This window comes from Halyomorpha halys, unplaced genomic scaffold (genome assembly GCF_000696795.3).
Source record: "Halyomorpha halys isolate HHAL.00 unplaced genomic scaffold, Hhal_1.1 Scaffold126.1, whole genome shotgun sequence".
Lineage (NCBI taxonomy): Eukaryota > Metazoa > Arthropoda > Insecta > Hemiptera > Pentatomidae > Halyomorpha > Halyomorpha halys.
In genome coordinates, this window is record NW_027112074.1 from 2,411,521 (window position 1) to 2,438,817 (window position 27,297).

General features: G+C 28.2%; 2 protein-coding genes and 1 long non-coding RNA gene across 7 annotated transcripts in view; 1 reads left to right on the forward strand and 2 right to left on the reverse strand.

The window, feature by feature from the left end:
• LOC136796398 (uncharacterized) overlaps window positions 1–2,400 on the reverse strand; it is a 228,557-nt gene extending 226,157 nt beyond the window's left edge. The window contains exon 1 of the long non-coding RNA XR_010844109.1: window positions 2,245–2,400. This is a non-coding gene — a long non-coding RNA (uncharacterized lncRNA). The remainder of the gene's footprint in view (window positions 1–2,244) is intronic.
• Window positions 1–16,258, forward strand: part of LOC106678144 (carboxypeptidase D) — a 184,728-nt gene extending 168,470 nt beyond the window's left edge. For 2 of the 3 annotated variants that reach the window (XM_067050029.1, XM_014416488.2), the window contains exons 4-10: window positions 158–294; window positions 1,029–1,216; window positions 3,563–3,739; window positions 5,644–5,762; window positions 5,835–6,011; window positions 6,354–6,446; window positions 15,996–16,258. In XM_067050029.1, coding sequence (XP_066906130.1) covers window positions 158–294; window positions 1,029–1,216; window positions 3,563–3,739; window positions 5,644–5,762; window positions 5,835–6,011; window positions 6,354–6,446; window positions 15,996–16,151 — 1,047 coding nt within the window. In that variant the 3' untranslated portion in view covers window positions 16,152–16,258. Of the gene's footprint in view, window positions 1–157; window positions 295–1,028; window positions 1,217–3,562; window positions 3,740–5,643; window positions 5,763–5,834; window positions 6,012–6,353; window positions 6,447–13,525; window positions 13,652–15,995 lie in introns of all 3 variants that reach the window. The other variant, XM_014416490.2, reaches the window with a different exon arrangement.
• Window positions 16,259–18,156: 1,898 nt separating this feature from the next.
• Window positions 18,157–27,297, reverse strand: part of RfC3 (replication factor C subunit RfC3) — a 58,334-nt gene continuing 49,193 nt past the window's right edge. For 2 of the 3 annotated variants that reach the window (XM_067050034.1, XM_067050035.1), the window contains 8 exons: window positions 25,029–25,081; window positions 24,888–24,952; window positions 24,678–24,805; window positions 21,224–21,386; window positions 20,986–21,145; window positions 20,463–20,674; window positions 19,231–19,308; window positions 18,157–18,387 (listed from right to left, as the gene is read on the reverse strand). In XM_067050034.1, the coding sequence (XP_066906135.1) occupies window positions 18,230–18,387; window positions 19,231–19,308; window positions 20,463–20,674; window positions 20,986–21,145; window positions 21,224–21,386; window positions 24,678–24,805; window positions 24,888–24,952; window positions 25,029–25,081 (1,017 nt within the window). In that variant the 3' untranslated portion in view covers window positions 18,157–18,229. The remainder of the gene's footprint in view (window positions 18,388–19,230; window positions 19,309–20,462; window positions 20,675–20,985; window positions 21,146–21,223; window positions 21,387–24,677; window positions 24,806–24,887; window positions 24,953–25,028; window positions 25,082–27,297) is intronic. The other variant, XM_067050033.1, reaches the window with a different exon arrangement.

Genomic DNA, 27,297 nt, shown 5'->3' on the forward strand with positions numbered 1-27,297 from the left:
ATTAAAAAAATTCAAAATCTAAGTACTTTAAACAAAATTATTTCCAAAATAAAAAGGTAGATGGTGATTATAGCACCTTGCTAATAGGTTGGTGAAATATTCACTCATGAAAAATTAAGTAAACTTTTTTTTTATTGATTTGTATTTTTTTTTTCAGTATCTTGTAAATAGTTACAATGATGATCCATACATAAAATGGTTACTTGATAATACCCGGATACATATACTGCCATCTATGAATCCGGATGGATTTGAAGTAGCAAGGGAAGGACAATGTGAAGGAGGGCAAGGAAGGTATATACAGAATATTTTACAATAATTTGTATTAGTTATGGACAGGTGAATTGGGAATCAAATCAAAGAGTTGATTTCTTTTATCAGAACTCTCATAATACAGTTCTAGCTAGAACTTATATTAACAGAACTTTAATGAAAAATTTGAAATAAGTTCTTTAGGAACATTCTTTCAAAAGATTCTTTCAATAAAAGGTCTTGTTGAACTCTTATGTTAAAGCTTAATTATAAAAGTTCTTGTTAAACTGGAACATTTTGAAAAGTTTCGATAACTGTTATGAAACCATGGTATAAACCGAATTCATTTCAGACTTTGAAGCATTTACATAAAAAAATATAAAGCAATAAAACAAATTTATAAGGAGAATTGATAGCATGTTTTGAATTATACTTTCTAATTGATGAATAGAAGCAAAGAATCCCAAAAGCACTCAAGACCATTATAAATTTGTTTAAATTAATTATTTTGGTACTAGACTATCAAGAGGAAAAAGGCCTCTTCCAAAAACCATTAAATCAAAAATTATTAAATTATTTATGGAAAAAAATTCTATTACCTTGTAAAAATCTAGTACCAAAACTGATAATCAAAGAAAGAAAATGATAAAAATTTGAAAATGGACTTAGCTGCATTTGATTATTGGAATTTCTCTTAGAATGAAATCACTTCTTATTTGAATAAATTTATTATATATTTACATACCATTAACATTGTTATAAAAATAATTTTCCAGGTATAACGCTCGTGGTTTCGATTTAAATCGTAACTTTCCAGACTATTTCAAACAAAATAATAAAAGAGGACAGCCTGAAACTGATGCCGTTAAAGAATGGACTTCGAAGATCCAGTTTGTTCTTTCCGGAGGCCTCCATGGCGGAGCTTTGGTAGCCAGCTATCCCTTTGATAATACACCTAATTCAAGTAAGCCCTTTTTATAAATGTCATATATATATATATATATATTTAAACAGCAAAACACTCAGTATTAAAAAAAAAAAATTACATTATTAAAAATGTTTTTAATTCTAATTCTTATCTTTCCACTATCCCAAAAGGGATGTGCAGGTCTTCACCGTTGTGTTCAGGTAAATATCTTCAATGCATAGTTGGATAGTTTGAATTTCTTTAAATTTAATAGAATTCAGGAATGGAGTAGTAATAGTGGTAGAAAAATGTATTAATTTTTAAACATATTTTTATAGATAGAAACTAAATTACATAAATAATACATACACTAATATAGAAAACTGAGTAATAAAATGAACTATAGAACAGATCTTTTACTACAAATCCACTAAAATCAAAGTGAACTTTATCCCACTAAATCCTGTTTACGAAAATATTGAGAACTGATTTTACTATGTTGGATAAAATAGATCTTAAATAAATTTCGTTTCCTAATGTATCCTAAAAAAACAGCATCAAAAATCAACACAAATTATTTTTGGTAATATTTTGTATGATTCTCATCTCATCATGAATACTCTCATCGATACGAAACACAGATAAACCGAAAAACGGGTATATCACAGTCTGATAAAAGATAATTAAATTGAAAAATAATAACAATAAAACCTAATAAGAAATAGGTATGCTAAAATAAGATAAGTTCTCTTGTAAACATTAATTACAAAAGCTTTAATAGTTATTTGAACAACATAATCTACAGATAAAAATTGTAGGTATATGTGAATTTCTTTTGTAAATTTACATAATAATATGAATAAATAGGAAATTTTTGTAGAACTAAAACAAAATTTGTTCTTCTAAAAAATTGAATACATTTACAATGCAACTAAAAAAAAAACATTTTATAAGCAGCTAAAAAATGCTTTATATATATATATATATATATTTTTAATAAATTGAATTATATCTTATATATGTATGACCTATTGGAGCAATGAAAGAAGTATTGAAAAAAATAATAATAAAATTAAGCCACCCACCTGTTGCATCTTTCTTCATGTAAATATTATTTACCCCATATCAGTTACTAACACTACCAATATTCACTTCCACATTCATTACACAAACACTATAAGAAATTCTTTTGGATTAATACTTAAAATAATCAAGACAACTGGTACAGATTAATAGTTAAATCTGATTCCCTCCTTTTCAATAGTATAACAACAGTGTTACCACAAGCCTATGATTAAAAAAAAAAGTAAATCATTCAAAAATTGTTGATTTTATAATCTTTTTAAAACTAGGATTTTCTCAGGTATGTTTGAACATTTAAAATAAAATATTTATTTACTTATATCAAAATTATTCAAATAAATCATTATTCAGGTATTATGTATTTATTTATGCATGTATACATGTATGTGTGAGTGTAATGGGCTGAGGCTTATTTCCCCCTTGCTGAAATCCTTCCTATCCCCATGTCTATATTAATAAATAAAGCTGAAAAGTTTGTTTTCTTTAACATTTTAATTTTAGGGACTATTTGTTTTATTTCAAAAATTCTTTTTTGTTTAATTTACGTTGGACTGTTAATTGAGTTATATGTATATATGTGCATATAACTGAATTATATGCATATAAATACACACACACATATATATATTATATAACTATTCTGAAACCTTAGGTAAAAGAAAGATGTTTAATTCTGCATTTCAAGAAATACCTTCGCCATTTCATTTAAACTTCATAAAATTCAATCATTAATTTTAATGAAGAAAAATTAATAATTAATAAAATATCTTTTTAAGATTTTATTAATTATAATCACCATAACATAAATTATTGAAAATAAAACAACTGAATTTTAATTGTTAGCAACAATTTATACCAATGGCTTGCACAAGGCAGTTTTTCACTTATCTCTGATGATTTTTTGGACACTGCCGTCTTTACCTCATTGCCTCATTGCCTTCCTAATTATAGCAGATACCTTAAGAAACCATTTATCACATAAGTTCACTATTTTCATTCTTTTTTTTCTTGGGTGGCAAAAACCTGCTTCCTCTACCTACCCTCATGTTGACTTGTAAGCTTAAATTGATTAAAAAGTGAAATAAAAATTATTCCTACTTGGCATAAAATAAATAGAGAAGTTAAATAAACAAAACAAACTATAATTTATGTTGGATGCTAACAATTTATTGTAATAACTAACAAATAAAATAAGTATTATAATGATAAACATTATAAAATTTAATTTTAATAATAATTAATCATTGACAGAGACTGTTCTTTAGGTAATTATAATATTGATGTGGAACTTTTTCATTAAAGAAGAAATATCGTTATCAGTGTTTCAGAGTTATTCATCATCTCCATCATTAACTCCAGATGAGGACGTTTTTAAACACTTGTCTCTAGTTTACTCACAGAACCATCCAACTATGCACAAAGGAAGGGCTTGCAAAGCAGGAAGTCCAGCATTCCAAGATGGAATTACTAATGGCGCTGCTTGGTACCCATTAACAGGTATATATTTTTTAAATTATTTAGATTTTGTTTTACATTAGTGATTTAAAACATTTCAAATAATGACACATTAAGAGTAAGGAGGGAAAATTACCAGAGTCACATTTTATACTTTTTGTTTTATTCAATAAAATAGAGCAGCCTGACTCTATCTCTCCATCTCAGTTTCATTGTAATACTAAGGACTATGTTAATTTTATCAAGTAAATGAAAAGTTAAATCTTGGGCAGATGTCTTTGATATCAGCCCATCTAAGATATCATAATGATATCTTTCATGTAACATTATTATAATATTTTCAGCAATATCATCATTATATCATAGACCATATTATTATTTAAGTAATAATTAAATTTTCATGATGAAACATAATATAATATGCAACATTATTCCAGCTCATGGCTCAGTTATCTAGAAATTTTTCATTAAATTCAAATAGCACTGATAACTCATATTAAAAAAAATAATGGACTCCAGTCATTTTTCCTCTATACTGCTTAAAGGATAACTTTCTCTATTTTAATGCTAATGTACTACACTATTTTATTGTGTCAGTATAAGTCAGAAAATTGCTGAAATAGGTTATATTTTTTACACACTGTATAATATTTTGAATTTCTGACTTATTTATATTATTTATTCTGTCTTCTACAAGCAGTAAAAGTATTTATTTCTTTAATCCACTCTCAAAGACAAATATTTCGATAGAACTTTTTTCTCTCATTCCTCGCAAATAGAATAGGGTGTAGTAGCTGGGATATAGAGAGCCAAGCTTGCGCATGGTACTGCTGCCAACAGTCAACATTTTATTTATTTCCTCTAATTTTTATTATTCTAATAAGATTTCATTTGCAGTATAGGACTCCAATGGGAGTCTTGGCCAAAAAAAAAAATAAATAAAAAAAAAAAAAAAAAAAGATTTCATTTAATTTATGGGAACATAATTTTTTTTCTTTAAACTTTGGTAAAGGTTTATGTTATGGCTGCACCTTGTCCATTCCCATCCATCTAGTATATCCAGCCAGCCTGGTCCAGTTCTCCTAGTCTTAGTCAGATTCCTCTTCTTCTGGTGGGTCGGCAATGTTGGGTGGTTGAACCCTTTCCGATGTGAAATATGAGGCCTCCAAACATAGATAAACTCTCTGTAGAAGAGATAGTTCTCTTCTTCCATCAGACAGAGGAAATCCAACTCAGCATTCACCCTTGCTGAGTTGGATTCCAATCTTTCTCGAAACAACTTTGTTTAGTATCCTGTCAAGGCAGTACAATCAAACACTATGGATTCTGCTGTTTCAGGGACTCCGCAACTGTGACACCGGGGATCGATGTTCTTCCCAAGCTTTACCGCATTCCCCAGAATTCTTTGTGTTTTGTCAGGATCTGTGAGATCCAATAATCCGACTGAGGGAAACAACTTCTTCAATGTTGCTCTCTTCTGGCCTATCATCCACCATCTATTATTTTTTTCTATTGAATCTTTTGCAGTATCTACCTCCATAGATTTGATTCTCTCTTGGAGTCCTTCTGGTAACACTTCCAGCTCTTAACAACATCCTCCTTGAGAATGAGGTCCAAGGGCATCATTCCAGCCTCCTACAGCACCATTCTATATGCCCTTGTGACCCTCTAAAGAGCTAGACCCTGCATGGTTGCTAGTCTCCTCTTCTGATCCTACATGAGGTTTTGGCTCCTCTTACCCCAAAATACCTAGCACCACATATTTATTATTGGTCATCATAGAAAAATCATGTCAATTTTGAAATATTCAACAGGTTGTAAAATATAAATCTGTTTCAGCCATTTTCTGACTTATACTACTTTTACTGCCATCCCTAAATGTAATTTCAAGTAATTTAAAGCATTTTAACAATACATTCCTATTTGTATATTAATGTTTTACTCAGGCGGAATGCAGGATTTCAACTACGTCTGGTACGGATGTATGGAGATAACTTTAGAACTTTCTTGTTGCAAATATCCTCCAGTATCTGACCTGAAGAAGTATTGGGAAGACAACAGATTGGTAAAGAGTCTAACATTTAGTCAAATTAAAATCTAAAATATGAAAATGTTCAATATATTTAATCATTTACAGCCGTTAGTGAAATTTCTCGCTGAAGCTCATAGAGGAGTTCAAGGTTTTGTTCTTGATGAAAACGGCAGCCCTATTGAGAAGGCTTCTTTGAAGATAAAATCAAGAGATGTCGGATTCCAAACAACTAAATATGGCGAATTCTGGAGAATTTTGTTACCTGGAGTCTACAAACTTGAGGTATTTTATTTAGTAATTAATCTAAAGATTTTTATTCACCATATTATAATGATAATATTTGTAATTATTACCTATCTCTCAGGCCCTTCATGTTAATGTTGCTTTTCTTTCAAAAGCAAGTATTTTCATATTAACCTCATTGCCCTCCTTACATTTATTAACTCCTTCAGATTAAATCTGATATGTGCTTCCATAATACAAGCTCCTGTTCTTCCGACCTCTACACTCCTTAGTATTGATAACTATTCCAGTAAAAAGGCAAAAATCCAAATATACCTAATTAGTTATAAAATACCAAAATGGCATTAAAACAAGTAATGGTAAAATCATTAATCATTGCAGGTATATGCTGATGGATACAGCCCAAGAGAAATTGACTTCATGGTTGTAGAGCAGCATCCAACACTCCTAAATGTAACACTGTTCCCAGCAAAGGTGAGTCGCCGACCATGGCAGCATGTTTGGAGTGGTGGTGGGAAAGCTCCTCCCATAGTAGAAGAAGGAATTTTCGGTACGGGGGAGAGAGGGGATAGGATCCTTGTTCAAAACACTGCATCTGCGATAAAGTTTACACCATTACTAACAGCCTGGGCTATCATGATTGGAATCGCTTAAATCAACTTGGTCTTTTATGTGATCTTATGATTTTAGATGGTAGCTAATCAAAAACTATGAGTTTAAATTTTATTTTAAAAAAATTTGAATTACAAATTAATTTCTATCTTTGTAAAATTCAATGAAATTTTTACATTTTAAATTTTTTACAACCAATTATCTTTTAATTTTTATCTGTCAAACCTTTAAATAAAAATGTTTATAACTGTCATAGCGGCTGTAAACTGTCATAGTGTAATGGAACTTAACATGATAGTAAATTTACTGCCGCAACAATAACACAAAACCTTGTGCAACAACATTACAATAGCATTACTACTTTGATAGTAAACATCATGATGGCAACTATTATACAGTTCCCACAATTGCAGTTGAGAGACAGTTTTTGCTGTGGCTGTAAAGTGTCACTGTATAGATAGGCTTTAATGAGACAGTAGCTTCACTATTATAATATTTTCTGTCAACTATCAGGCCAGATCTAGTGCAACAGCTCTGCCATGAAAGTAAATCATGATTCAAAATGTTGCAGAGTTTTACAATTGTAGTGGATGTGACAGTTCCTGCCATGGCTGTATATTTTTTGGATTACACAAATCTTTTATTGCTGACTCCACTACTTCATATGTTTTTAAATTCTTCTCTCTAGCATGCAAATCATCACATAAACTGTCAAATGTTGAAAGCAGACCTCCTCTTGTAATTGTTCCATCATTGTTTTACCAGTTCAATTCAAACAACATAGAATGCCTCAAATGTTCCTTTGTCATTTCCATGTTGAGTGCTGAATTATTATTTTAGGTAAATTTTTTCTTAAGAAAGGATTTAATAATCAGATCTGAAGCAATATATTTGCCTAAAAACAAATATATTTTTTTATTATTTTGGAATCCTTTCTTCTGCTGTCTTTATCATTTTGTCCTAGCTTTATAAAAAAATATATATATGATAGTATTTAGATTCAGCAGTTTAATTACAATAAAGTTGGATATTCTACATTCCTCCTTCAGAATTGAATATCCTAAAAATGTTGAATAGGATAAATCTCATGAGAGCAATGTTTTACTGCTCGATTACTATTAATATCAAGGTGGACATTGAATAGATAAAATTTCAAGTAAACAAAGTATCAAAACACAGTTGCTGCCATGACGGTAAATTGTCACTGTGAGAATGGGCTCTGTGCAATTAGCATATAGAGATTCAGAAGCTATAAATTGGGTGATTCATCACTAGTTTTATTTTACACGACTTGAAAATGTTAACACTTATGCAAATACTCATTCCCTTGTCATTAAATATTATCACAAGCATGTAAGGGACCAAGTTGAATGAGATTAAATTGCATGATTCTTTGAAAAATAAATTTGTTTGCAAATGTTTTACAAACTGGTGGAGGTCTATTTTTATTTTTAATACTTTTAGGAATACAGATATTGTGTTTCTTCAGTGTTATAAAAGATAATGAAAAAATCAAATTTCTTTTTAAAAAGAAATTTTGGAGGATTGAATTCTCAAAATCTTTATTGTTTAAACAAATCATTATTAGAATTTGTTTAACCATACATAATCTCATTTAGTTATTATATAAATCAAGGCTAGTCAAATAACAGTTTAAATAAATTATTTATAGGTATAAGTTTATATAGTATGATTATACCATATTCTTTAAGCATATTTAAGTGTTGCAGCATTTACCAATAATGGAGTTAAATTTTAAAAAGTACCAATGTTATTAACAAATTTAATAATATTTTTTCACATATAAAAAGTTAAAATTTTATTATTTTTTTTTTTAAGGGTCCAAACATATTGATGGCTTACTTCACAGTAGTGCTAAGTATATTTCCACTAACTTTATGAAAAATACAATTAAAGGTTCTCTCTTTTAAGAAAATTACAACTTTAGAAGAATTATTTTTTTGACTGAACAGAGTTAGGTACAAAATCTAAATCTGTTCAGTCAAAAAATTGGTTGAAAATTTGCAAATTAGTGAAAATGTACTTACACTTCTATGAAATAAGCCCTAGATATGGCTACTATAAGGTAATAAATCAATTTTTAAAAACCGAGGGAGATATTTCAAAGATAGATGGCACCAATTTTAATTTTTGGGCAAAGTCTAACAACTGTCCACTGCATTCTGACATAAAATGTTTTAAAAAGTTCCTCACATCATAATGTCCTCTTTTCGTGTTTTTTTTTTAATACGTTATTTTAATGATATTTAAATTTAAGTAGTTTTATATGATGTTTATCTCCAAAATAAATTTATATTGGTGAAATCATACATTATTCTAATGCAGTTAAATACTTTAAAAAATAACTTTTTCATAAGACTAAATGATAAAAATACTATATACTGGGAAAAAAAAATCCTTTAGTCAACCATTCCGGGATAAAACAAAAAAAAAAAAAAGGAACATATTTTTATCTTATTTTAAGATGAAATACAATTAACATGTATTTTCTATTTATCAGATAAAATTGAAAAAATATTTATTTAACTTTAATATTACTTCAATATAAAGCAATTATTGTTGTAATTGTGGCATTCAACAATGTAATAACTTATAAGCAACAGTACTATACAATTATTTTTATTTATTATTTTGCTATTGCTATGCTTCAATATTTTCCATTATAATTTTTTAAGCCTAAAACATTAAAAACATGGTAATTAATATCCAGTTTAAATAATTTTAGAATTATGATCAATAACTAAATCCCTTTTGTAAAAATACGCTTCCTCACTGCCACTTACAACTATTGAAGTGCAAAAAACAAACAATTGAATCATTTATTTTTATAAATTGTAAAAATATAATTTAATTTCATTACCGTCATCCTTCTTAAAAGTTATAAGTAGCTCTCATTAATCTTTGAATATAGATATCCCTTACTGTTGTAACTTCGCTGAGGTAAAATTGGCAGTAGTGATGGTTTTGTACAACTTAGTCATATGTTAGGAATTACTTCAAGAACTTACTTGGATGGCAACATTTTCATCCAGTGTGAATACTTAGAAGACAATGTGATTTTCATAAAATCACGATTGCAGAAAAATTATAGACTGAAAGAGAGCCAAGAAATTAAAAGATACCTCACGAAACAAAGAAACAGTGGCTTAACTTGAAATAGGTCATACCTTGCCAAACATATGCAGAGGACTTTTGCACTCTGGATGCTTAGCAATTTATAAAACACTAAAGATAAAGAAAGTTTGATGCTGGATATCATTTTCTAAAAAGAGAATATTTATTTTTTAACCATGTGGAAGAGATTTTGAGTCAATTTAACGCATCCTTTATAAGATCTGAACATCAAATATTATACTTGATCCAAAGGTGAATTGCAGCTTCAGTTTTCAAAATAGCTAGTTCTAATAAATATTTGTCAATCAATTATTATAATTCATTTATCTTAGGTTGGTCAAAAAGCAAAAATCGAAGGAATTAAATTATAGTTAAAATTTTTCTTAGGCAAAATCTCAATTGATATTCAAGATAGAACACATTATGTTGGTTAATGGCTTATATTTGTATAAAGATTATAACAAGTTTAATTCCTATAATATTATAATAAGATGGTTCCTGAGGATTGGGAAGACTAGCCCCGAAAAGTCAACCATGTAAAAGAATATAGCAGATATTAGAAGTAAAAATACTTTGCTCCCAAGTTTAATAAAAAGTGTGGATTTTCCATAAAAACTTCAAATGAAGAAGAAAAAAAAACTTTTTTACATTTACTAAATAAATATAATTATGTAAAATTACAAGTGATGTATTATTCAAAGGAAAGGACTAAAGTTGATATTTTTCCTAACAAAAGTCTCAATTGGTTTCTAAAATAGAATTTTTTTTTTTTTAAATGAAATCTTAATAATTGCACTTGGCAATTCCCTGAAATAGATGATTCAATTGTGCCATTAAAAATTTTTTTTAACTTAGTGTATAATTATTTTAAATAAGAAATGGTTAACTGTTAAAAGTAGTGTCGTCTATTTCATTAAATCTTAGTGATATAATTGTTTTTTATTAGATAAGCATAAAACTTTACAATGCTAAAACAAAAGCAAAGTTAAAATGATAGTAAGCTATCAATAAAATTTCTGATGATTAACTATTAGTAGAATTGTATGCTAAAAACTTGTTTTAAAAATCTGTCTGTGATATTTCAGTATTGAATTAGTGCACTGGCCAAGGAAATGATCAGTCTGTGATTACCATATGTAAAATATCATAATATATAACTATATTAGAATAAGTTAAATGTCATTTCATAATAATAGTAGTATTATATGAAATTATTATGTTAACTAAAATCTAATATGCCAAAATAATAATTGATAGGGAGATGACAAAAGTTTTTAAATATTCATATCAGTTTAGTAAAGTTCATCATTATAATTATTACTAACTCTTAATAGAAATTCATAGTTTCCTTACTTGTCCTCTTTTATTACATTGTAGATTTTCTATATATTTAAAAATTATATACTCTACAAGTGGTAAATAGAAGAAAATATATTATAGAATAATAATAAACTTACTGAAGAATCACCATGTGATTCTTAGCTCTGATAATATATTTTTTAGATTTTTTTTAATGATAGCTGTTGTGATAAAAATTTAAAGACATGAAAATTAAGAATTAATATGTTCAGGCACATACAGTGAACTAGCCAGGCTAGTGTTGGACATCAATTAAATCAACTTTAATTGAATTATTTTCATAATTATATTTTAAATTTTACTTTACTTCATGTAAGAAAATGAGCCATTCATGCAGTCAAGGGAACACTAATTTATAAAACTTATTTTTTAGCGTATGGCATTGTTTCAGCCTCAATTAAAGGCTTTCACTAGGGCTATATAATAGGGAGTGTGGTTCAAATTAATTTAAATTTATATTAATTCATTATTCGTTTATGTATTGCTTCAAATAGTGAGTTTTAATAAGGTATTAATAGTTGACCGTAGATTAATATGAGAAGATGGGTGGGGTGCGGTCAGCAAAAAATTCACAAATAAACAAAATATATTAATTTGTGTTGACCTGAAATGTCGGCATAAGTTATGCCCAACACTGACCTTGACTAACTTTCTAAAGTACAAAAAATTAATTGTTGAGTCATGAATGATTCTAATACAAATTAGATAATGATTGTTGTTAGAATATCAGTACATTAAAAATGATTATAATAGACCAAAATTAAGCATATTCTTCTATTTATCTCTTCATTTAGGTAAATATATAAACATATATTTTTTAAAATGTAGACTAGTGAGTTGATTAGTCTTTTAAAACATTTACTATAGAAAAGGCAGTGCGTAATTTCTAGTTCTATATTTATATTTTCTACTTAAAAAACATTATAGAAACCACTTATATGATACTTAATATCTGAAAATTATTGTAAAACATCAGGTTGAAATTTTAATCTTATAATGCAATTCTAAACAATTGTGCCTCTTAGACATGTTAGAAAATCATTTAATCTTTGTAATTAGCAGAAAGTAGATTAGATTTAAGTTAATATTTCTATGAGCCTATTATGTCATTCATGGAATTATGTACAAAAACTTTTCCAAAAAAAAAAAGAAGGAATTAGTCAACTATGAATCATAATTACAATATTAGAAACTGTTGATAGTCTTATTACTTTACTCTTCCTAAGATATACATTAATTCAGTGTGTACATAATATAATTCATAGGGCAATACCCAGATGTTAACAAGGGTTTAAATATAAATTGTATAAAGAGACAACTGTTTTCACAAACCTCTTGCTCATGCTTTTGTTTGTCAGGCTTCAGAGTGCTCGTTCATATCCTAGCTTTTGGTTCCATTTGTTTTAATATACAATATTTACCCAACATTCTACATTTATGGATTTGGGTGTATATTGCTTGGTTTATTAATGGCATTTCAGTATAATGTATGTAAGAATAAAAATGGCATAATTCACTTTTCATTTATTGTAAGAAATTGAATGTTTTGTAAATGTATTTACATAATATATGTATACATATGTTATGTAGTGGCTTAGGCCACTTTAATTCTCTCATATAATAGTGGAATATTAATAGTATCTTTTAGCATAATGGTGTTAGAGGGCTCTTCCATCTGTTGCGACCCAGTGAGTTTAATAGGTCTCATGCTAACTTGCATCATAACCACTAATGTAGAAGATTCTTTTTAAAACACAATTTAGTAATTGTAACATTTTCTATCACACAAACACATTTTCACTTTATAATTTGTGAAATTTTAATTTCAACAATATTAAAAATACTGAAACAATTTTTTGGTTCTAAATACACTTTATTTGGTCTGGTAGTACTATTTCATGAGATGTCAGTTTTTGGGATAGCATAAATTAAACAAATAATAATATTGAATAAATAATAATATCAAAGCTACTAACCAGCAATATGATATTTTAAATTTTTTTTTTTAATTAGTAAATTGATAGTTTGGTTTAGTTATAAAAATATTAGTTTTTTTCATATTAAGGTTTAATATCAAAGAACTGAGATTTTTAATTGATTAAATGTTTAAAGCAATCTATACACTTTTTTTTCAGATTTTTAATGAGAAATATTTAGTTGTTAAAATACTCTACCTATCAAACCAATTTGTTAGATTTACAGAACATTTTTCAAACCATGACTACAATATATAAATCTTAATAAATATAATACAGACATGATGTTGCTCCAGCAGCAGCCCCAAATTCTGTTTTTTTAAATCTACTTTTATCCTAAACTCTTACTTCATGTAACACAACCAAATATTTAGAATTATAAAAGAAAATACAACACATAATTACAGTACTTACATAAGGACACATTGAAATAATTCCAGACATTATTATCTAACTCTAGTTTTCTTAAAGGTCAGTAGTGGTCATGTTCGGGCACCATTTAAACAAGATAAAATAAAGTTAACTACTTTACAACCTTCGTTCCAAGCCAATCACAAGTACATTAATAAGGACTTTCATTTTCCTACTAACTAAATGGTGAGTACTTCCAACATTTATAATTGTAAATATTGTATATAGATTAAGAGCATGTATTAAGATAAAAATCTATGAACTCATATTTCATGCATCTATTTCCTTTAAAAAGTGATTCTCAATAATAGTAGCTTTTCTTTCTTCCTTTTATGTTGATTATATTTTTAACAATTAAGAAAATAAGTTAATCAAGGTAAATCTGAGTAAGTGGATCCTAAAATTTTATTAGCTCAACATCTGATTTCAATTTACTTTTAAATTTTTACGATTAGTTGATCTTTTATCGAAGGTTGGCGTGTCAGGGGAGGAGGCAGAACCAATTCACCTCTTCCCTTATTTATCTGTTTATGTTACAATTGTTGAGAATAAATTTATATTCTTTGAAAATTCACAATAAAATGAATGGTTTACAGATCCGATACTACTTTGGTATGTTGTAATAAAACTTCCTATGGTTTTTTTTTTTAAATATAAAAGGACCTTTATTATTACTTTAAAAATGTTTCTTTAGGATGTTTTCCCCATCTTCATATTATTCAATACTATGGTGCGTTGGTATAAAATCTGTAGTGGTTTCCTCTTGAATTTTAAATATGACTTCTTTATAAGTAAAATTATAAAATTAACAATAATATAAGGTATAATGATAGAATATTCCATATATTATAGAATTACCCAAATAAGATGCCTGAATAGAAAATGTTGGTAGAATAGAGAATGGATTATAATATACTCTTATTATATTTCATGGAATTAAACCATGACCAAAGATATAAAAAATCTTTGTGCTTCATACACGTAAATAGTTTATTTTTGTTACATATAATTAATAAACTTCCTAGAATTCAGTCTAGAATAAAAATAAAATATGGAAAACCACAACAGATTTTATACCATCGCACCATAGTATTGGATAATATGAAGATGGGGAAAACATCCTGAAATGTTTTTAAAGTAATAATAAAGGTTTTTATAAAAAAAAGAAGAAAAAACTCCATAGGAAGTATTTTCACCTAAGCATTCAAGTACGTAAAACACAATATTTCACTTACACAGGTTTACTTTAATAAAAACAAAGTTTCAATGAAAAATATATTCTGTAGTTATTTCTCGACTTCACTAATGATAAGTACTGTAACTATAAGCATGGGTTAGCTTCGCATATTCACTTAATTTTCAAGTTCAAAATTTTAATCAAGAGAGAAGAAACTAAAACAAAAAATCTTGAATCTCTTAAAAACTGTAAATAAACTAGTCAATTTATCACCAGGCATCATTAGAACTGTTTTAGGATCTTCCAAAATTTTAATTTTAGCATTGAAAAATTGACAAAAGCCTTTATAAGTGACAATTCATGTCAGCTAAAACCTTTATTTCTGATTTTCAGAATGATAAATCATCCAATATAGTGCTTTGATTTATTATTTTAAACATATTACTTGACTCTTTATATCTGTGGCTTGAAGCAACAATAACCTATGTCTAAGTTACAAATTCAGAACAATAAGTTTGAAAAACTGAAACTGAAGGTTTTCAAAAACAAAGTTGGACATACGGTTGTTGTGGTATAACAAAACAAGAGTTACAGACTTCAAAGAACTTTCTTTTTTTTGTATGTAAAATGATTATTTTATATATTACACATGTTGAATCATTGATCTTCAAGTAAAAGTTAAATACTTGAAAAACTAATAATTTTGTTATTTTATATAACATAATATAATTTTGGAATCATGTTCCATTTCATATTCTCCAGAAGATTGCATCCGAAATAGATCCTCCCTCATTCTTTTGTTCCATCTTTTAAAATATTAAGGCAGTGCATTCTGTCATTTGACATTATAATAATTGAATATTCTTTTAACTGATTTCACTAATTGGACATAAGTTAATGTTCAAAATAAAACATTATCTTCATCAATTTTGTTGAATGTATGAAATTTTAATGTTATAAGCATTTTTAGTTTGCATATACACAACACTGTATTTAATTATTGTTATTAAGACTGTAGACCAAAGGCCGAGGATTTAAAATATCTGTGACCTGGAGCAATTTATGATCTTTAAATTCAATTATAAAAAAAATTATTTTAACATTTTACAATAAAAAAATATTTAAATCATTGATTTAGGTTATTTACTTATAAAATGTAAATGAATAATTATAATAATTCAAATTAATAATGAAATCATCTATAAATTGCAATTTATACTCAAATTTGGTCTTAGCACACTGGACAAACAAGTGGGATAAAACTGATCATTTAATTTTTGCAATATCTAATTAAAATATTTACTAACAAACAAAACATATAATGTCTAATCATTTAATATGAAAAATTTTCAGAGACAAGATAATGGTTTCTATAGGCCGCATCATCAACAACAACAACACTACTATCATCACGTACCTCAACACTCGAAGCCCGGTGGTTCTGAATCAGGCATCTTTTCATCTCTCACTTCTGGCTTTAACAACTTTGTCAACAATATATTCGGATGAAGAATAAGATCATTGTAAAAATAAGGGAGAATAATTGACCTCAATTAAAGAAAATATTTAATAATAATAAAAATGGGATGTATCATGTTCCAATTTCGTCAAATGTATCTCAATAATTTATTAATGTATTATATATGTAGTTATAATGCAATAATTTATAATGTAAATATAATTGTGATTTTTAGACGATTAAATCCATTAGTAGATTAATTTTATTATTGAAATATTGTAAAAAATATTTATATAATTGTAGATTAGACTTTATTTAAATTATTGAAGATTCATTTAAGATTATTTATTATGTTCTAAACTCTGTCAGAGAACATTCACTTCAATATTTTCACTCATATCTGATATAGCAATTAATTGAAAACTCTTCAAGTTTTCTATTGAAAGACTGAAAAGAAAAATTAGTGAATGTATAGAAAACAAAATCTATACACATTTTCAGGAACATTTTGTATGATGTGCTCTTCAAAACTTGTGATAAAATTTAACAAAATATGATATTCATAGGCCACAAAAAATTATAAATTTAAATATTTATTTTAAACAATAAAATTATTTCCAAAAAAACTTGTTTTTTTTTTTCCTTTTTTTTTTAATAATTGAAATTTCCATTGATCATTTCGATGAACACACATGACAACCTCAAAACTAACTTTTTTTCGGTCATCTATTAAGAGGTCTGAAGAATTGGAGTAGCTCCATTTTTTATTCCTTTTCATTTAGACAGGCTTCACAGTAGGAAAAAAAAATTTTCATGAAGCAAAGTGAATAATAGTTCCAACATTTTCTCCTAGAGAGGAGCACATCCCCTCGACTTAATTGCACAAGAAAGGATGTCCTACTGGAACAATTTAACTGAGACATCATCAGATATCATGTAATTAATACCAAGCTGCAGGATGACTATTTTTCCCCTTTACAATATTGCATTCTATTGTCTAATATTATATATATTTTTTATTGATGTACAGGTCAACAAAATTTTATTTGATAATTTTGGATGACAATACTTTTTGCTGAGCTGAAACCGAAAATTAACTCTATTTTTATCCATCAAATAAATTTTTGGCAAAATCATGAAATATAATGTTAATTTTATAGCACAAAAATAAAAAAAAAATACTAAACTTCAAATTTTTTGTAGTATCATGAGAATGTGACACTGTAACTCAATACACAGGTTTTTCTATCTAAAGTCAATAAATCTACTTTTGGAAAGTTACAATTTAAAAATTATAATGGGATCATCCAATGTGGATGAGTTAAATTTTTTATTAAAAATTGATTTTGAACACCTACTTGACAGGGCACAATTTACATTTTGAAACAAACTAAATAAGTTTTAAATGTAGAATTTTACTTTTTCAAAAAAAACTTTTATTTTTCATTGATGAACATAATAAATTATGATACAAAACGGATAATTCTGAAATTGGGATAAAAGAATCAATTGATAATCATTCAAGTTATTTTTTATTGTCTTTAAAACAAGTCAATGTATACTTTATTGTTATTATCAAAATGAAAGAAAACTCGCCTTTTCAATGACACCAAACAATCTGAATTTGGTCAAAGTATACTCAAGTAATGAAAAAATCGCTCTTTTTCATAATGAAAAACATGAGTGAGTAGTTCTAAAATTGTCTGCTAGATAACAGCATCTCCAATTGAAATACTGTTGCTAGAAAGATGCACCACCTTATACAGTAACATGTTAGAGCAGCCAGGAAATCCTACAATACCAATATTTAATAATCAACAATCTAAGACTTCATCAGAAACAAAAACCTTATAAGTTGATAGAATGGGTATCAAGCTGAAGAATAAATACATTTTTTTCCTTTACAATATTCTATTCTATTGCCTAATATTATACATAATTTTTATTAATAATTCAAATTTGCCTATGCTTGTTTGTCCTTTCTATTGTGTAAGCAATTCTGAGTGTTAGTGAAATAACAAAGGAGATTGCATAGGTCAAATAAAAGGAAAATCATTCCTATAAAACACTTATATTTACAAAAACGAGTATAAATTATAAAAATTTTAAATAGTAACATATTTTGAAATTATTCCTTCTCGGGAAGCTTGATTTTTGATCTAGCGAGATAAAAGGCACCAACGAGAGCACTCAGCTGAATTCTTTCCATAGTACCATGTGTTAATCTTTCTTCAATATCGGCCATTTTAATAAGTAGCTCTATCAGGACTTCAGGTGGAAGCTCGACTATAAATTCAATTCAGAAATAATTAAGAAACAAGTTTTGTGACTTTAGAAAATAAGGGTTCCAAACAGTTATTAAACTGTTTGATAAGAACTTTAGCAACTAAGTTTACACTTAAAAGGTAATATTTTCTAATAGAAATTCTCTTATCAAAACATTTCAAATACAGTATAGGCGAGAACTTATATCAAAAAAACTTTTTGATGAATGTTCTGTTAACATAAGTTATTACAAAAACTGTATAATAAATGTGTTTAGAGAAGAAATTTCCAAAGACAGTAATATTAATAAAAATAAAATATTTTAATTTGAGTGATCCTTGTAAGACGCATACACAGACACACAACATAGATAAAGACTACAAGGGAAAAACTAGGTAACTCGATTTTTCTTATTTAAAGCTGAGTAACAGTGGTTTCTGATAAATTTTTGGATGGCAGATACAATAATAAAATAAAAACAGGAGATTATAATAAGGTTAACTACATGAGTTAAATGTAAATAATAAATGATAATTCTAATCCTTGAATAACAAGAAAAAATTGTTGTCCTAAAAATTTTGAAAAATGAGAGACACCCTTTTTCCCCTCTAGTCTTCAGATATAACTTATAAAACATTTCACTAAAAATTTTTAGCAGCAACTTTCATAAAATAGAACTTATATTCATGAGTAAAAGCCAAAAAGTTCTTGGAAGAGCTTTTTTTGTTTTAAAAGTTTTTGAATGAACTTTTACAATAAAAATTTTGATAAAACTGTTTTAATAAGTTTAACAAAAGAGTTTTTTAAAAATTAAAGTGGAAAGTCTTTTAGAAGTCTAATTCAAATAATTCAGTTAATACTCACTCCGATGAATGTAACTGTGGACTTCTTGTATTATATCAGGTAGTGCCAGTCCTTTCGTGATTTGCAGTTCAAGTATCACTGAAAATTATCGTACATTAATGTAAATTTAATTTCTAAAAGCGATATGTTAATGTACCATATGATACCATACATTTATATAGAATATAGTTCCAAGATCATTTTGTTTTATTAGAGATTATTCTATTCCTTGTAAAGTTCTGTTGTAAAGTCAAATCTATTTTTTTTTTCTGACCAAGACTCTCACTGGAGTCCTATATTGCCTAACCATGGTTGGGGGTCAAGTTTTTCATTTGGTGGGGCAGCCACTCAACGAAAAAAGTCAACGCCTAGGCCAGATTCAAACCGACACCGCCAGCAGATCTCAGAATGGTAAGACTGTGCTTATCGAACTGAGCTACAGAGGGCCCAAAATATATTTACTTATTAAAGATACTAAAAACCATTAACATCTACACAAAAACAGTTAAACAATATTAAAATTCCAGTATTTAAAACTTAGGAAAACAGACTTCTAACTATTATCTATTAGACATATTTTATATAAAAGTGTATGCATTAAAGTTTTCCAATCATTTCCTATGAATTAGATATATATTTTTAAAATTCAGACAACATTAATTACTTTAATGAAAAGGTTGAGCGATTTTAGCAAAATTTATGAATTTATTAGTTTTAACACATTAAATGAAATCGTGCAAATCTATTATTATTACTAAAATCAAAAAATTTCTTACTAACATGCTTGAAATATACTTTAAGGTATAGCTTGCGGAGGAGGTCATATGCCTTTATTTTTTTTAGTAGCACAAATACACTAAATGGGTCTTTTTTAACTAAGTGCTCTGTCCCAAACCGCTTAGCTATCAGATCCTTAAAAACACTAACCTTATATATAACTAACATAGGATACGGATATATAACACAAACTTGTATGTTTTCTACCGTTCGTCTATTATGACAGTTGTTGTTTCTATTAAATAAAAAGTTTTTATCATTCATTCAACAAGTTGAACTGTCAGGAAGGTAATGTTTACTGCCAGCTAGGTAACAAGTACTGTCAAATGTTGTGATAGTATTACCACAACAAGGTACTGTTACCGAGGAACATGCGTAAGAAAGAAGAAGTTTGTTCTGTACCAATTACTAGAATTTCTCTACTTCATGTAAGATGCCTAGAGAAGTAAATTCACTACTTAAGCCTTAATACTTACTGTTATATGCAGTAGTAAAATCTGAATTCAAGAGCCAATTAAGAACGTTTGACATATCGGTAGGTGTAGGATGACCAACACATGTATATACATTATCTTCATTCACTTCAGGAAAAGCAGTTGCGGTTCCTTGTAAAATATTTAGAACTTTTCTCATATCACCACCTCCTAATTCCATTAAAGCTTTCTTACCACCCTCTGTAACTTTAACACTAAAACAATTTAAAAATAAACAATAATATGTGTCTTATAACTGAATTAACATAAGTAATAAGGAACAAACTAAAATTTTTGTGAAATCATGATTCAAAAGCTATATAAATAATAAGAAGATAGTCGGAGATGTGATCAAAGGAAACAAAAAACAGTAACCAACTACTTATTGTTTCCTTTCGACTGCATCTCCAACCATCTTTTTCATATTTTGAAAAAATAATCGATACAGCTTATAAAACAGAACAAAAAAAATTGCATACATATGTGGATTCAATTCATATAAATTTATCAGTTATCAAGAAATTACTTTTCTTGTCCAATGACATATTCCAAGCGAGGCAAGATTTGTTTGGGATCAAGAGGACCGAATCTGAATCTAGTACAACGTGACTGGAGAGCTGGAATGATTTTTCCCAAATAGTTGCATATCATACAGAACCTTACATTGTCAGTATATTTCTCTATAACTTAAAAAAAAAAAAAATTAACCTTATAAAAAAAATAACATAAGCAGATCATAAATAGATTTTAAGGTTCATTCTTACTTCTCCTTAAAGCATTTTGTGCATCATTGGTCATGGCATCTGCTTCATCAAGGATTATAAGTTTATATCCTTTGTTGAATATTGTGCGAGTACTGGCAAAATTAAGTATTTGTCCTCTAACCACACCTATGCCTCTATCATCGGATGCATTTAATTCCATTACCTGTTAGTTGATATAAGTTAAAAATGAACTAAAATAATATAAATTGGATAATATTAAATGAATTAATCTAATTTAAGCGATTACAATATAATATTTTAATAAAATAACAAATCTTTAATCCAATATGAATTGATTTAAAAATAAAACTAAGTAATATGAATTGATTTAAAAATAAAACTAAGTTTGAAAAAGTTTATCAGTCCAAAGCACTAAAAATTTTAATTCTATATTCTCATTTTTTGGAGTGGGGGTGGAACAGAGTACAGTGAAGTCTCAATTATACGAAACATTCAGTTATGCGAAGAATTTCTCAATCCCCTACAAAAACCCCTTAATTATGTGTATGTAATTATCCATTTATACGAAACTTAGCTATACGAAGGAAAGTTTGGACCCCCTTTATGTACATATTGGTAAATTGTATTCAGTTCTACGAATTTTTTTTTCTTCCGCGCAAGACAAAGAACAAAAAATTCCATGAAAAACGAAACAGTAAACATCTTCTTTCCGCGAATAACATCAGGTCCCATTGATTCATGTTTACATTCTACTCCCTACTTTCGATGCAAAATAAAAATTGTCAGTCTCTTGTTAACGCCTGAAGTAAATGTGTATGAAAGTCCGAAAAATAAAAAAAAAATCTCTTTCTATGCTGTTCAGCCTATGCTGTACTACTATCGAAAAGTGCTCCCGTAAAGCTGGATCGCTCTAGAAGATTTGGGACAGGAAGAAGCCACCGAAGAAGTAGAAGTTTTCAAAAACCCTCCGGAGTGGTCGAATGTTCTTCCGACAGTCTCTTCCCACATTACATTCGAAAATTTCGTAGAGTACAACAATCTGGCCCTCATAGCGACGAAGGCATAATCATAGAAATTGCCCCAACCCCAATTGAAAGAAGCTCGGACGATTCCGATTCAGATGACGAAGATCGTTTGCCTCTTCCATCTTTTGCAGAAGCTCTTGAAGCATTTGAAGTTGTAAAACGTTATAAATGCGAAAGAAATTAGCGAGAAGGAATCTAACACCTTAACAGAATGCGAAAGAATGATGTATTCAGCCAAAAGCAACATGAAACAAACAAACAACGCAATTTTTTTTGTCAAAAATTAAAAAATTCGGATTAAAGATAAATTAAATTTTTATACAATAAATAATTGTTTTTCTTTCAACTGCATACAACATGCGTTTATGTACCTACTAAGTACGAGAAAAAAATTCTCAAAAATATACATCCATAATACATATGTATTGCGTATTCACTTACACGAAATATTCACTTATACAAAGAATTGTTGGTACCCCCTCATATTCGTATAACTGAGACTTCACTGTAATTGATTTAATAGTTTTATTAATGCTTGCTAAAAATAGTGGGGGAGGAGGGATGGAGGGGAGAAATAAGTTAAATCTTCAACACCAACTCAATTCACAAAAAAATGTTCAACCCTTTAACTCAATTTGGAGGGGCAGTCAAGGAGCACAAAACCTTAAAAACCACATCAAAACAAAACAAAAACAGATGAAACATAATGAAATTTCAACTGAAATTCATCCTCATTGTAACGGTAAAAATCCAATATATAAAAAAAAAAAAAAAAATATCTAAGAATTACAGTTGATATAATGCCTCGGGTTGCAGACGAAACCCAATTGTAGTTTTTGGGGGAAAAAAAATATAAATAAATTATATATATATACATACATGGCCAGAGCTGTTCTAGCGGTTACAAAATTAATATAAAATACACTCCATCTTCCTCCAATGACCTTTGATATAGAGTGAAAAAGTCAACTGTTTTCAGGGGAAACAACAAAAATTAAACTTGTAATTCAAACAAAGGTAGATAGTGGAAGATAGATAGATAGATATAACTGTAATATCAACCTATGTGAATGGTTACATTCAACAATATTAATGGTTAATCTCATTTTTTAATTTAGGAAGAAAAGTGAAAGTCTTTTGTAAAGTAAACCAATCATTTCACAAATAGAAACATTGGGGGTAATGTTAATTCAAAACATCAGAAAATTATTTCTAGTAACTACATTTAACTTAATAAATGCATAACTATGAGGCTGGATATAGGTTTCATAATCCATATGTTTTACAAAAGATGGATCACTAACCCAGCATCTGACCCCCATCGACCTAGGAGAAATTATTACTTACAGTCAGTATTTTCACTCTTAGATTAGTCATTCCCTGTTCACTGACAGGCCTAATCACTCCATCAGATGGCATGTAAGTATATTAGGAGAAATTAAGGTAAGAACATGATTCTCCCTTAATAAAGGAGGTTAGATAAATCGAAAGCTCCCTTGTGTAGGATTGCTATGCAGTTGTAGCAGACAAGTGTGTTAAAACATCCTTAAAGACCTTAGTAAAACTCAACCTTTCCACTCTGGCTAGAATAGAGTACTAGCTTGTAGCATAACCCCCCTCCTGTCCCCTTCTGTATATAAGAAATGGTTAGGAAGGGGGTAACAAAACAAAACAAAAAAAAAAGGGTAGAGTTGCTAGGTTACTGAAGTATATCTGCTCTTCACTAATATTGCAAAAAAAATATCTACTTGCTATACTAAAGGCCTCCTTTGTTACAGAGCAGGAATGTATAAAATATGACAGCTGAAACTATGAACACACAACATAAACATAATGCTCATAGTAATGTTTGGCTATGAGACATGATCTTTTAAGGGCACCCATGGGAAAAATTTGAACACTAAGTTCACAGGCTGATAGTGGGACAAGGTTTTAGGGATTTAAAAAAAGTATGATTAAAAAAATAATCAAAGAAATAATACAATCATGTTTGATATGAGAACAAACAGGCCCTCTCTTCTCTTCCTAACTATCCACGTCTCTTTAGTAGGAACCAGTAATTAATAAAAAAGAGCTGTAGAATAACAAGAACTTCTCCAATGTACAAGTCGTGAACAAATTTGATATACATTCAATCAAGAGAATTATCAGTAATATTCTTTGTATAATTAATTCATACTTGAGATTGATTAAATAAAGAAGTTAAGTTTGTTATCTAATTGGTTTTCTGATATTTACTGATTTATTGGTGGATAAGTAATTAATAAAAAAGAGCTGTCTTATTCGAAAGACTGAATAATCTACTGAAAATTTAACTAGATCGTTTTGAATGTCACCACTACCAAAATAAAATCAAGTTAATTTGTTGATAACCAATCAATGATGACACTACAAAAAGGATCAAATATAAAAGATTTTTCACTTCATTTTTCTATTTTAGAATCTAACTGAAAATAAAAAAAACAAACCATAGAGTTGAATTGTCCTTTGGGGTAAAGTTGCCTAGCACAAGCAAGAATTGTAGTGGTTTTTCCAGTTCCAGGAGGGCCATAGAATAGTAAATGAGGCAATTGTTCTTCATTGATAAATCTGTTGACTATGATTTCAAATTTCAGTACCAAACAAGAAATCAAAAATAGTTTAAAAAAGTATATAGTTGTGATAATTTGATAACTTACTTGTTTTGATAATATCTTCGTGGGATATCAAATCATCTAAGGTACTTGGACGATATTTTTCAACCCTTCAAAAATAATAGTATTGTGAATTTACAACATAAAATAAAAATAACAATAATTCAGAAATAAATTATGACTAACCAAGGTAAATTTTTAGTTTGAGTATCATCCTTGGCAGTTACCATCTTGGAAATCTAATAGATGAAAAAATTATAACTAAACTAAATACATTCAATACTGCACTTCAATTATGAGTAAAAAGAGTTATGCAAGTTGAAATGAACATAACCGGTAAGACGAAACTCGATTGAGAAGATAACCACAATTGTAACCCGTTTCCCTCCAAACATTCTCTTAGTTCATTGAACTATGTGCCTCTTGTTGATACCGATAGTAATAAAGAACATTCAATTAGAAATATAATGGATTGAAAGACTCATTGTTTTCAAATGTAGAATATTAATTTTTTTTCACATTCAAGCAAGAATTTTGGGGGATGAGGAAGACCCCATCATTTATATCTAAAAAGTGAATTTAGACCTTTATTCATGTATTTCACTTTTCTCTTTCTATATCAGGTTTAAAATAAAATTCAAGCTAAAAATGTATTACTATCTTCTATTTTTCAGTACATCAGTTCTTTCAGAACATATTGGTTACGGTAACCCGGAGAAGCAAAGCGGTATTATTTAAATCTGAAATGCGAATTTGAACTTTTATTACAGTTTTTCAATATATTTTTTTTATATCAGGTTTAGAAACAAATTAATTTCAAGCTAAAAGTTTCATAATATTATCTCTTTTAAGTACAACTAATATTGGCTCCATAAAAACGAACCAGTTATTTTTTATTTGGTTGGTATTACTCACTATATTTTATATACATTGGGAAGTGATCTTTGAAAAAATAATTGTCTACCTTCAAAAAGTTCATTTCAACTAATGTAAGTACAATTTTGTGAAATAAATTATCTGTTATATTTAATATGAGTATTATAAGTTTGTTAATTTGAATAGTGAATCACTCAAGTTGTTTATTATGGATAATTAATAGAATCTACTCATCTGATATGTTCTTGTCTTTGACAGTAAGGATAAGGCATAAAATTGTTTTAATTTACCCTACCGTCCTTAATTAAATTGTCCCATCTTCAAAATTACAATTTTTTATTTTCAAAAATCTGAAAGTTATTCTGTCTTCCATTTATTGTACAAACTTACAATTACTTATTAATGCACATAGTGTAATGATTGATTAATCGTTTGAAATTTAATTAACAAAAACCCTTAACTTCACGTTTTAAAAATGATCAAAATTCAGTTAGAACAATTTAACTAAGGTGGACAGTTTAAGTATATTAAAAGCTATATTGTTCAGTAAAGTTCAAAGTTCAAAAAATTCTGTATAAAAGCTTATCCGTTCAATACAGTTTTAACCAGAATATTATCAAAATATACAGCTTAAATCCTTTATATCAACCGATAGAGAATTGTTTTTTCTGAGTCTGACTATGAATATGAAGTACAAATATAAAAAAACTTGCATTTCCAAGTGTGCATAGTTTCGTCTGGCTTCAATCATGAAGGAAGCCCATTTTTTCCGAACGTGAGCATACTGCCGGTCCCGAACGGAGCCGAGAGTCTCCGGAGGTGACCGATTCCCAGCTGCTCGTTTGAAAAATAAATTCCCGCAACTTCCACAGGGATTTTTTCCCACTAGAGGGAATTTCAACTGGGAAATGGTAATTCCTCCACTAACTTCCCGCCGCTCTCCTACTATTCAACTTCCTTCCTGTATTATTTGTTTTTATCTGTAATTAAGAACTTTTTTGTGAGTACTTATATGAATAAGATATTTATTTAATAGTCTGTATGACTAGAATAATAAGGTTCTCTTGAGCTGTAAGTTAATAAGAATAAGATATTTATTTTATAGTTTGTCTGAATATAATAGTAAGGTTCTCATGAGCTGTAAGTAAATAAGATTAAGATAATAGTTTAATAGTTAATCTTACTAGAATAATAAGGTTCTCTTGAGCTGTAAATTAATAAGAATAAGATAATTGTTTAATAGTTAATCTTACTAGAATAATAAGGTTCTCTTGAGCTGTAAATTAATAAGAATAAGATAATTGTTTAATAGTTGATCCGAATATAATAAGGTTCTCTTGAGCTGTAATTGAAATTTGTTACAACATACTTACAACTTACTTTACAAAATCGTGAGATACTTTTTTTTTATCTTTTCATTTATACCCACACCTGCCAAATACAAAATTGACAATCAGCGGACTGTCTGATTGTTATATTAATTAGACAAATAACATATTAGTGCACCCCTAACCATCTTCAATTCATATATATATCATAGAGGGTCAACAATCTTCTCATAATTTTACATTTTATATTT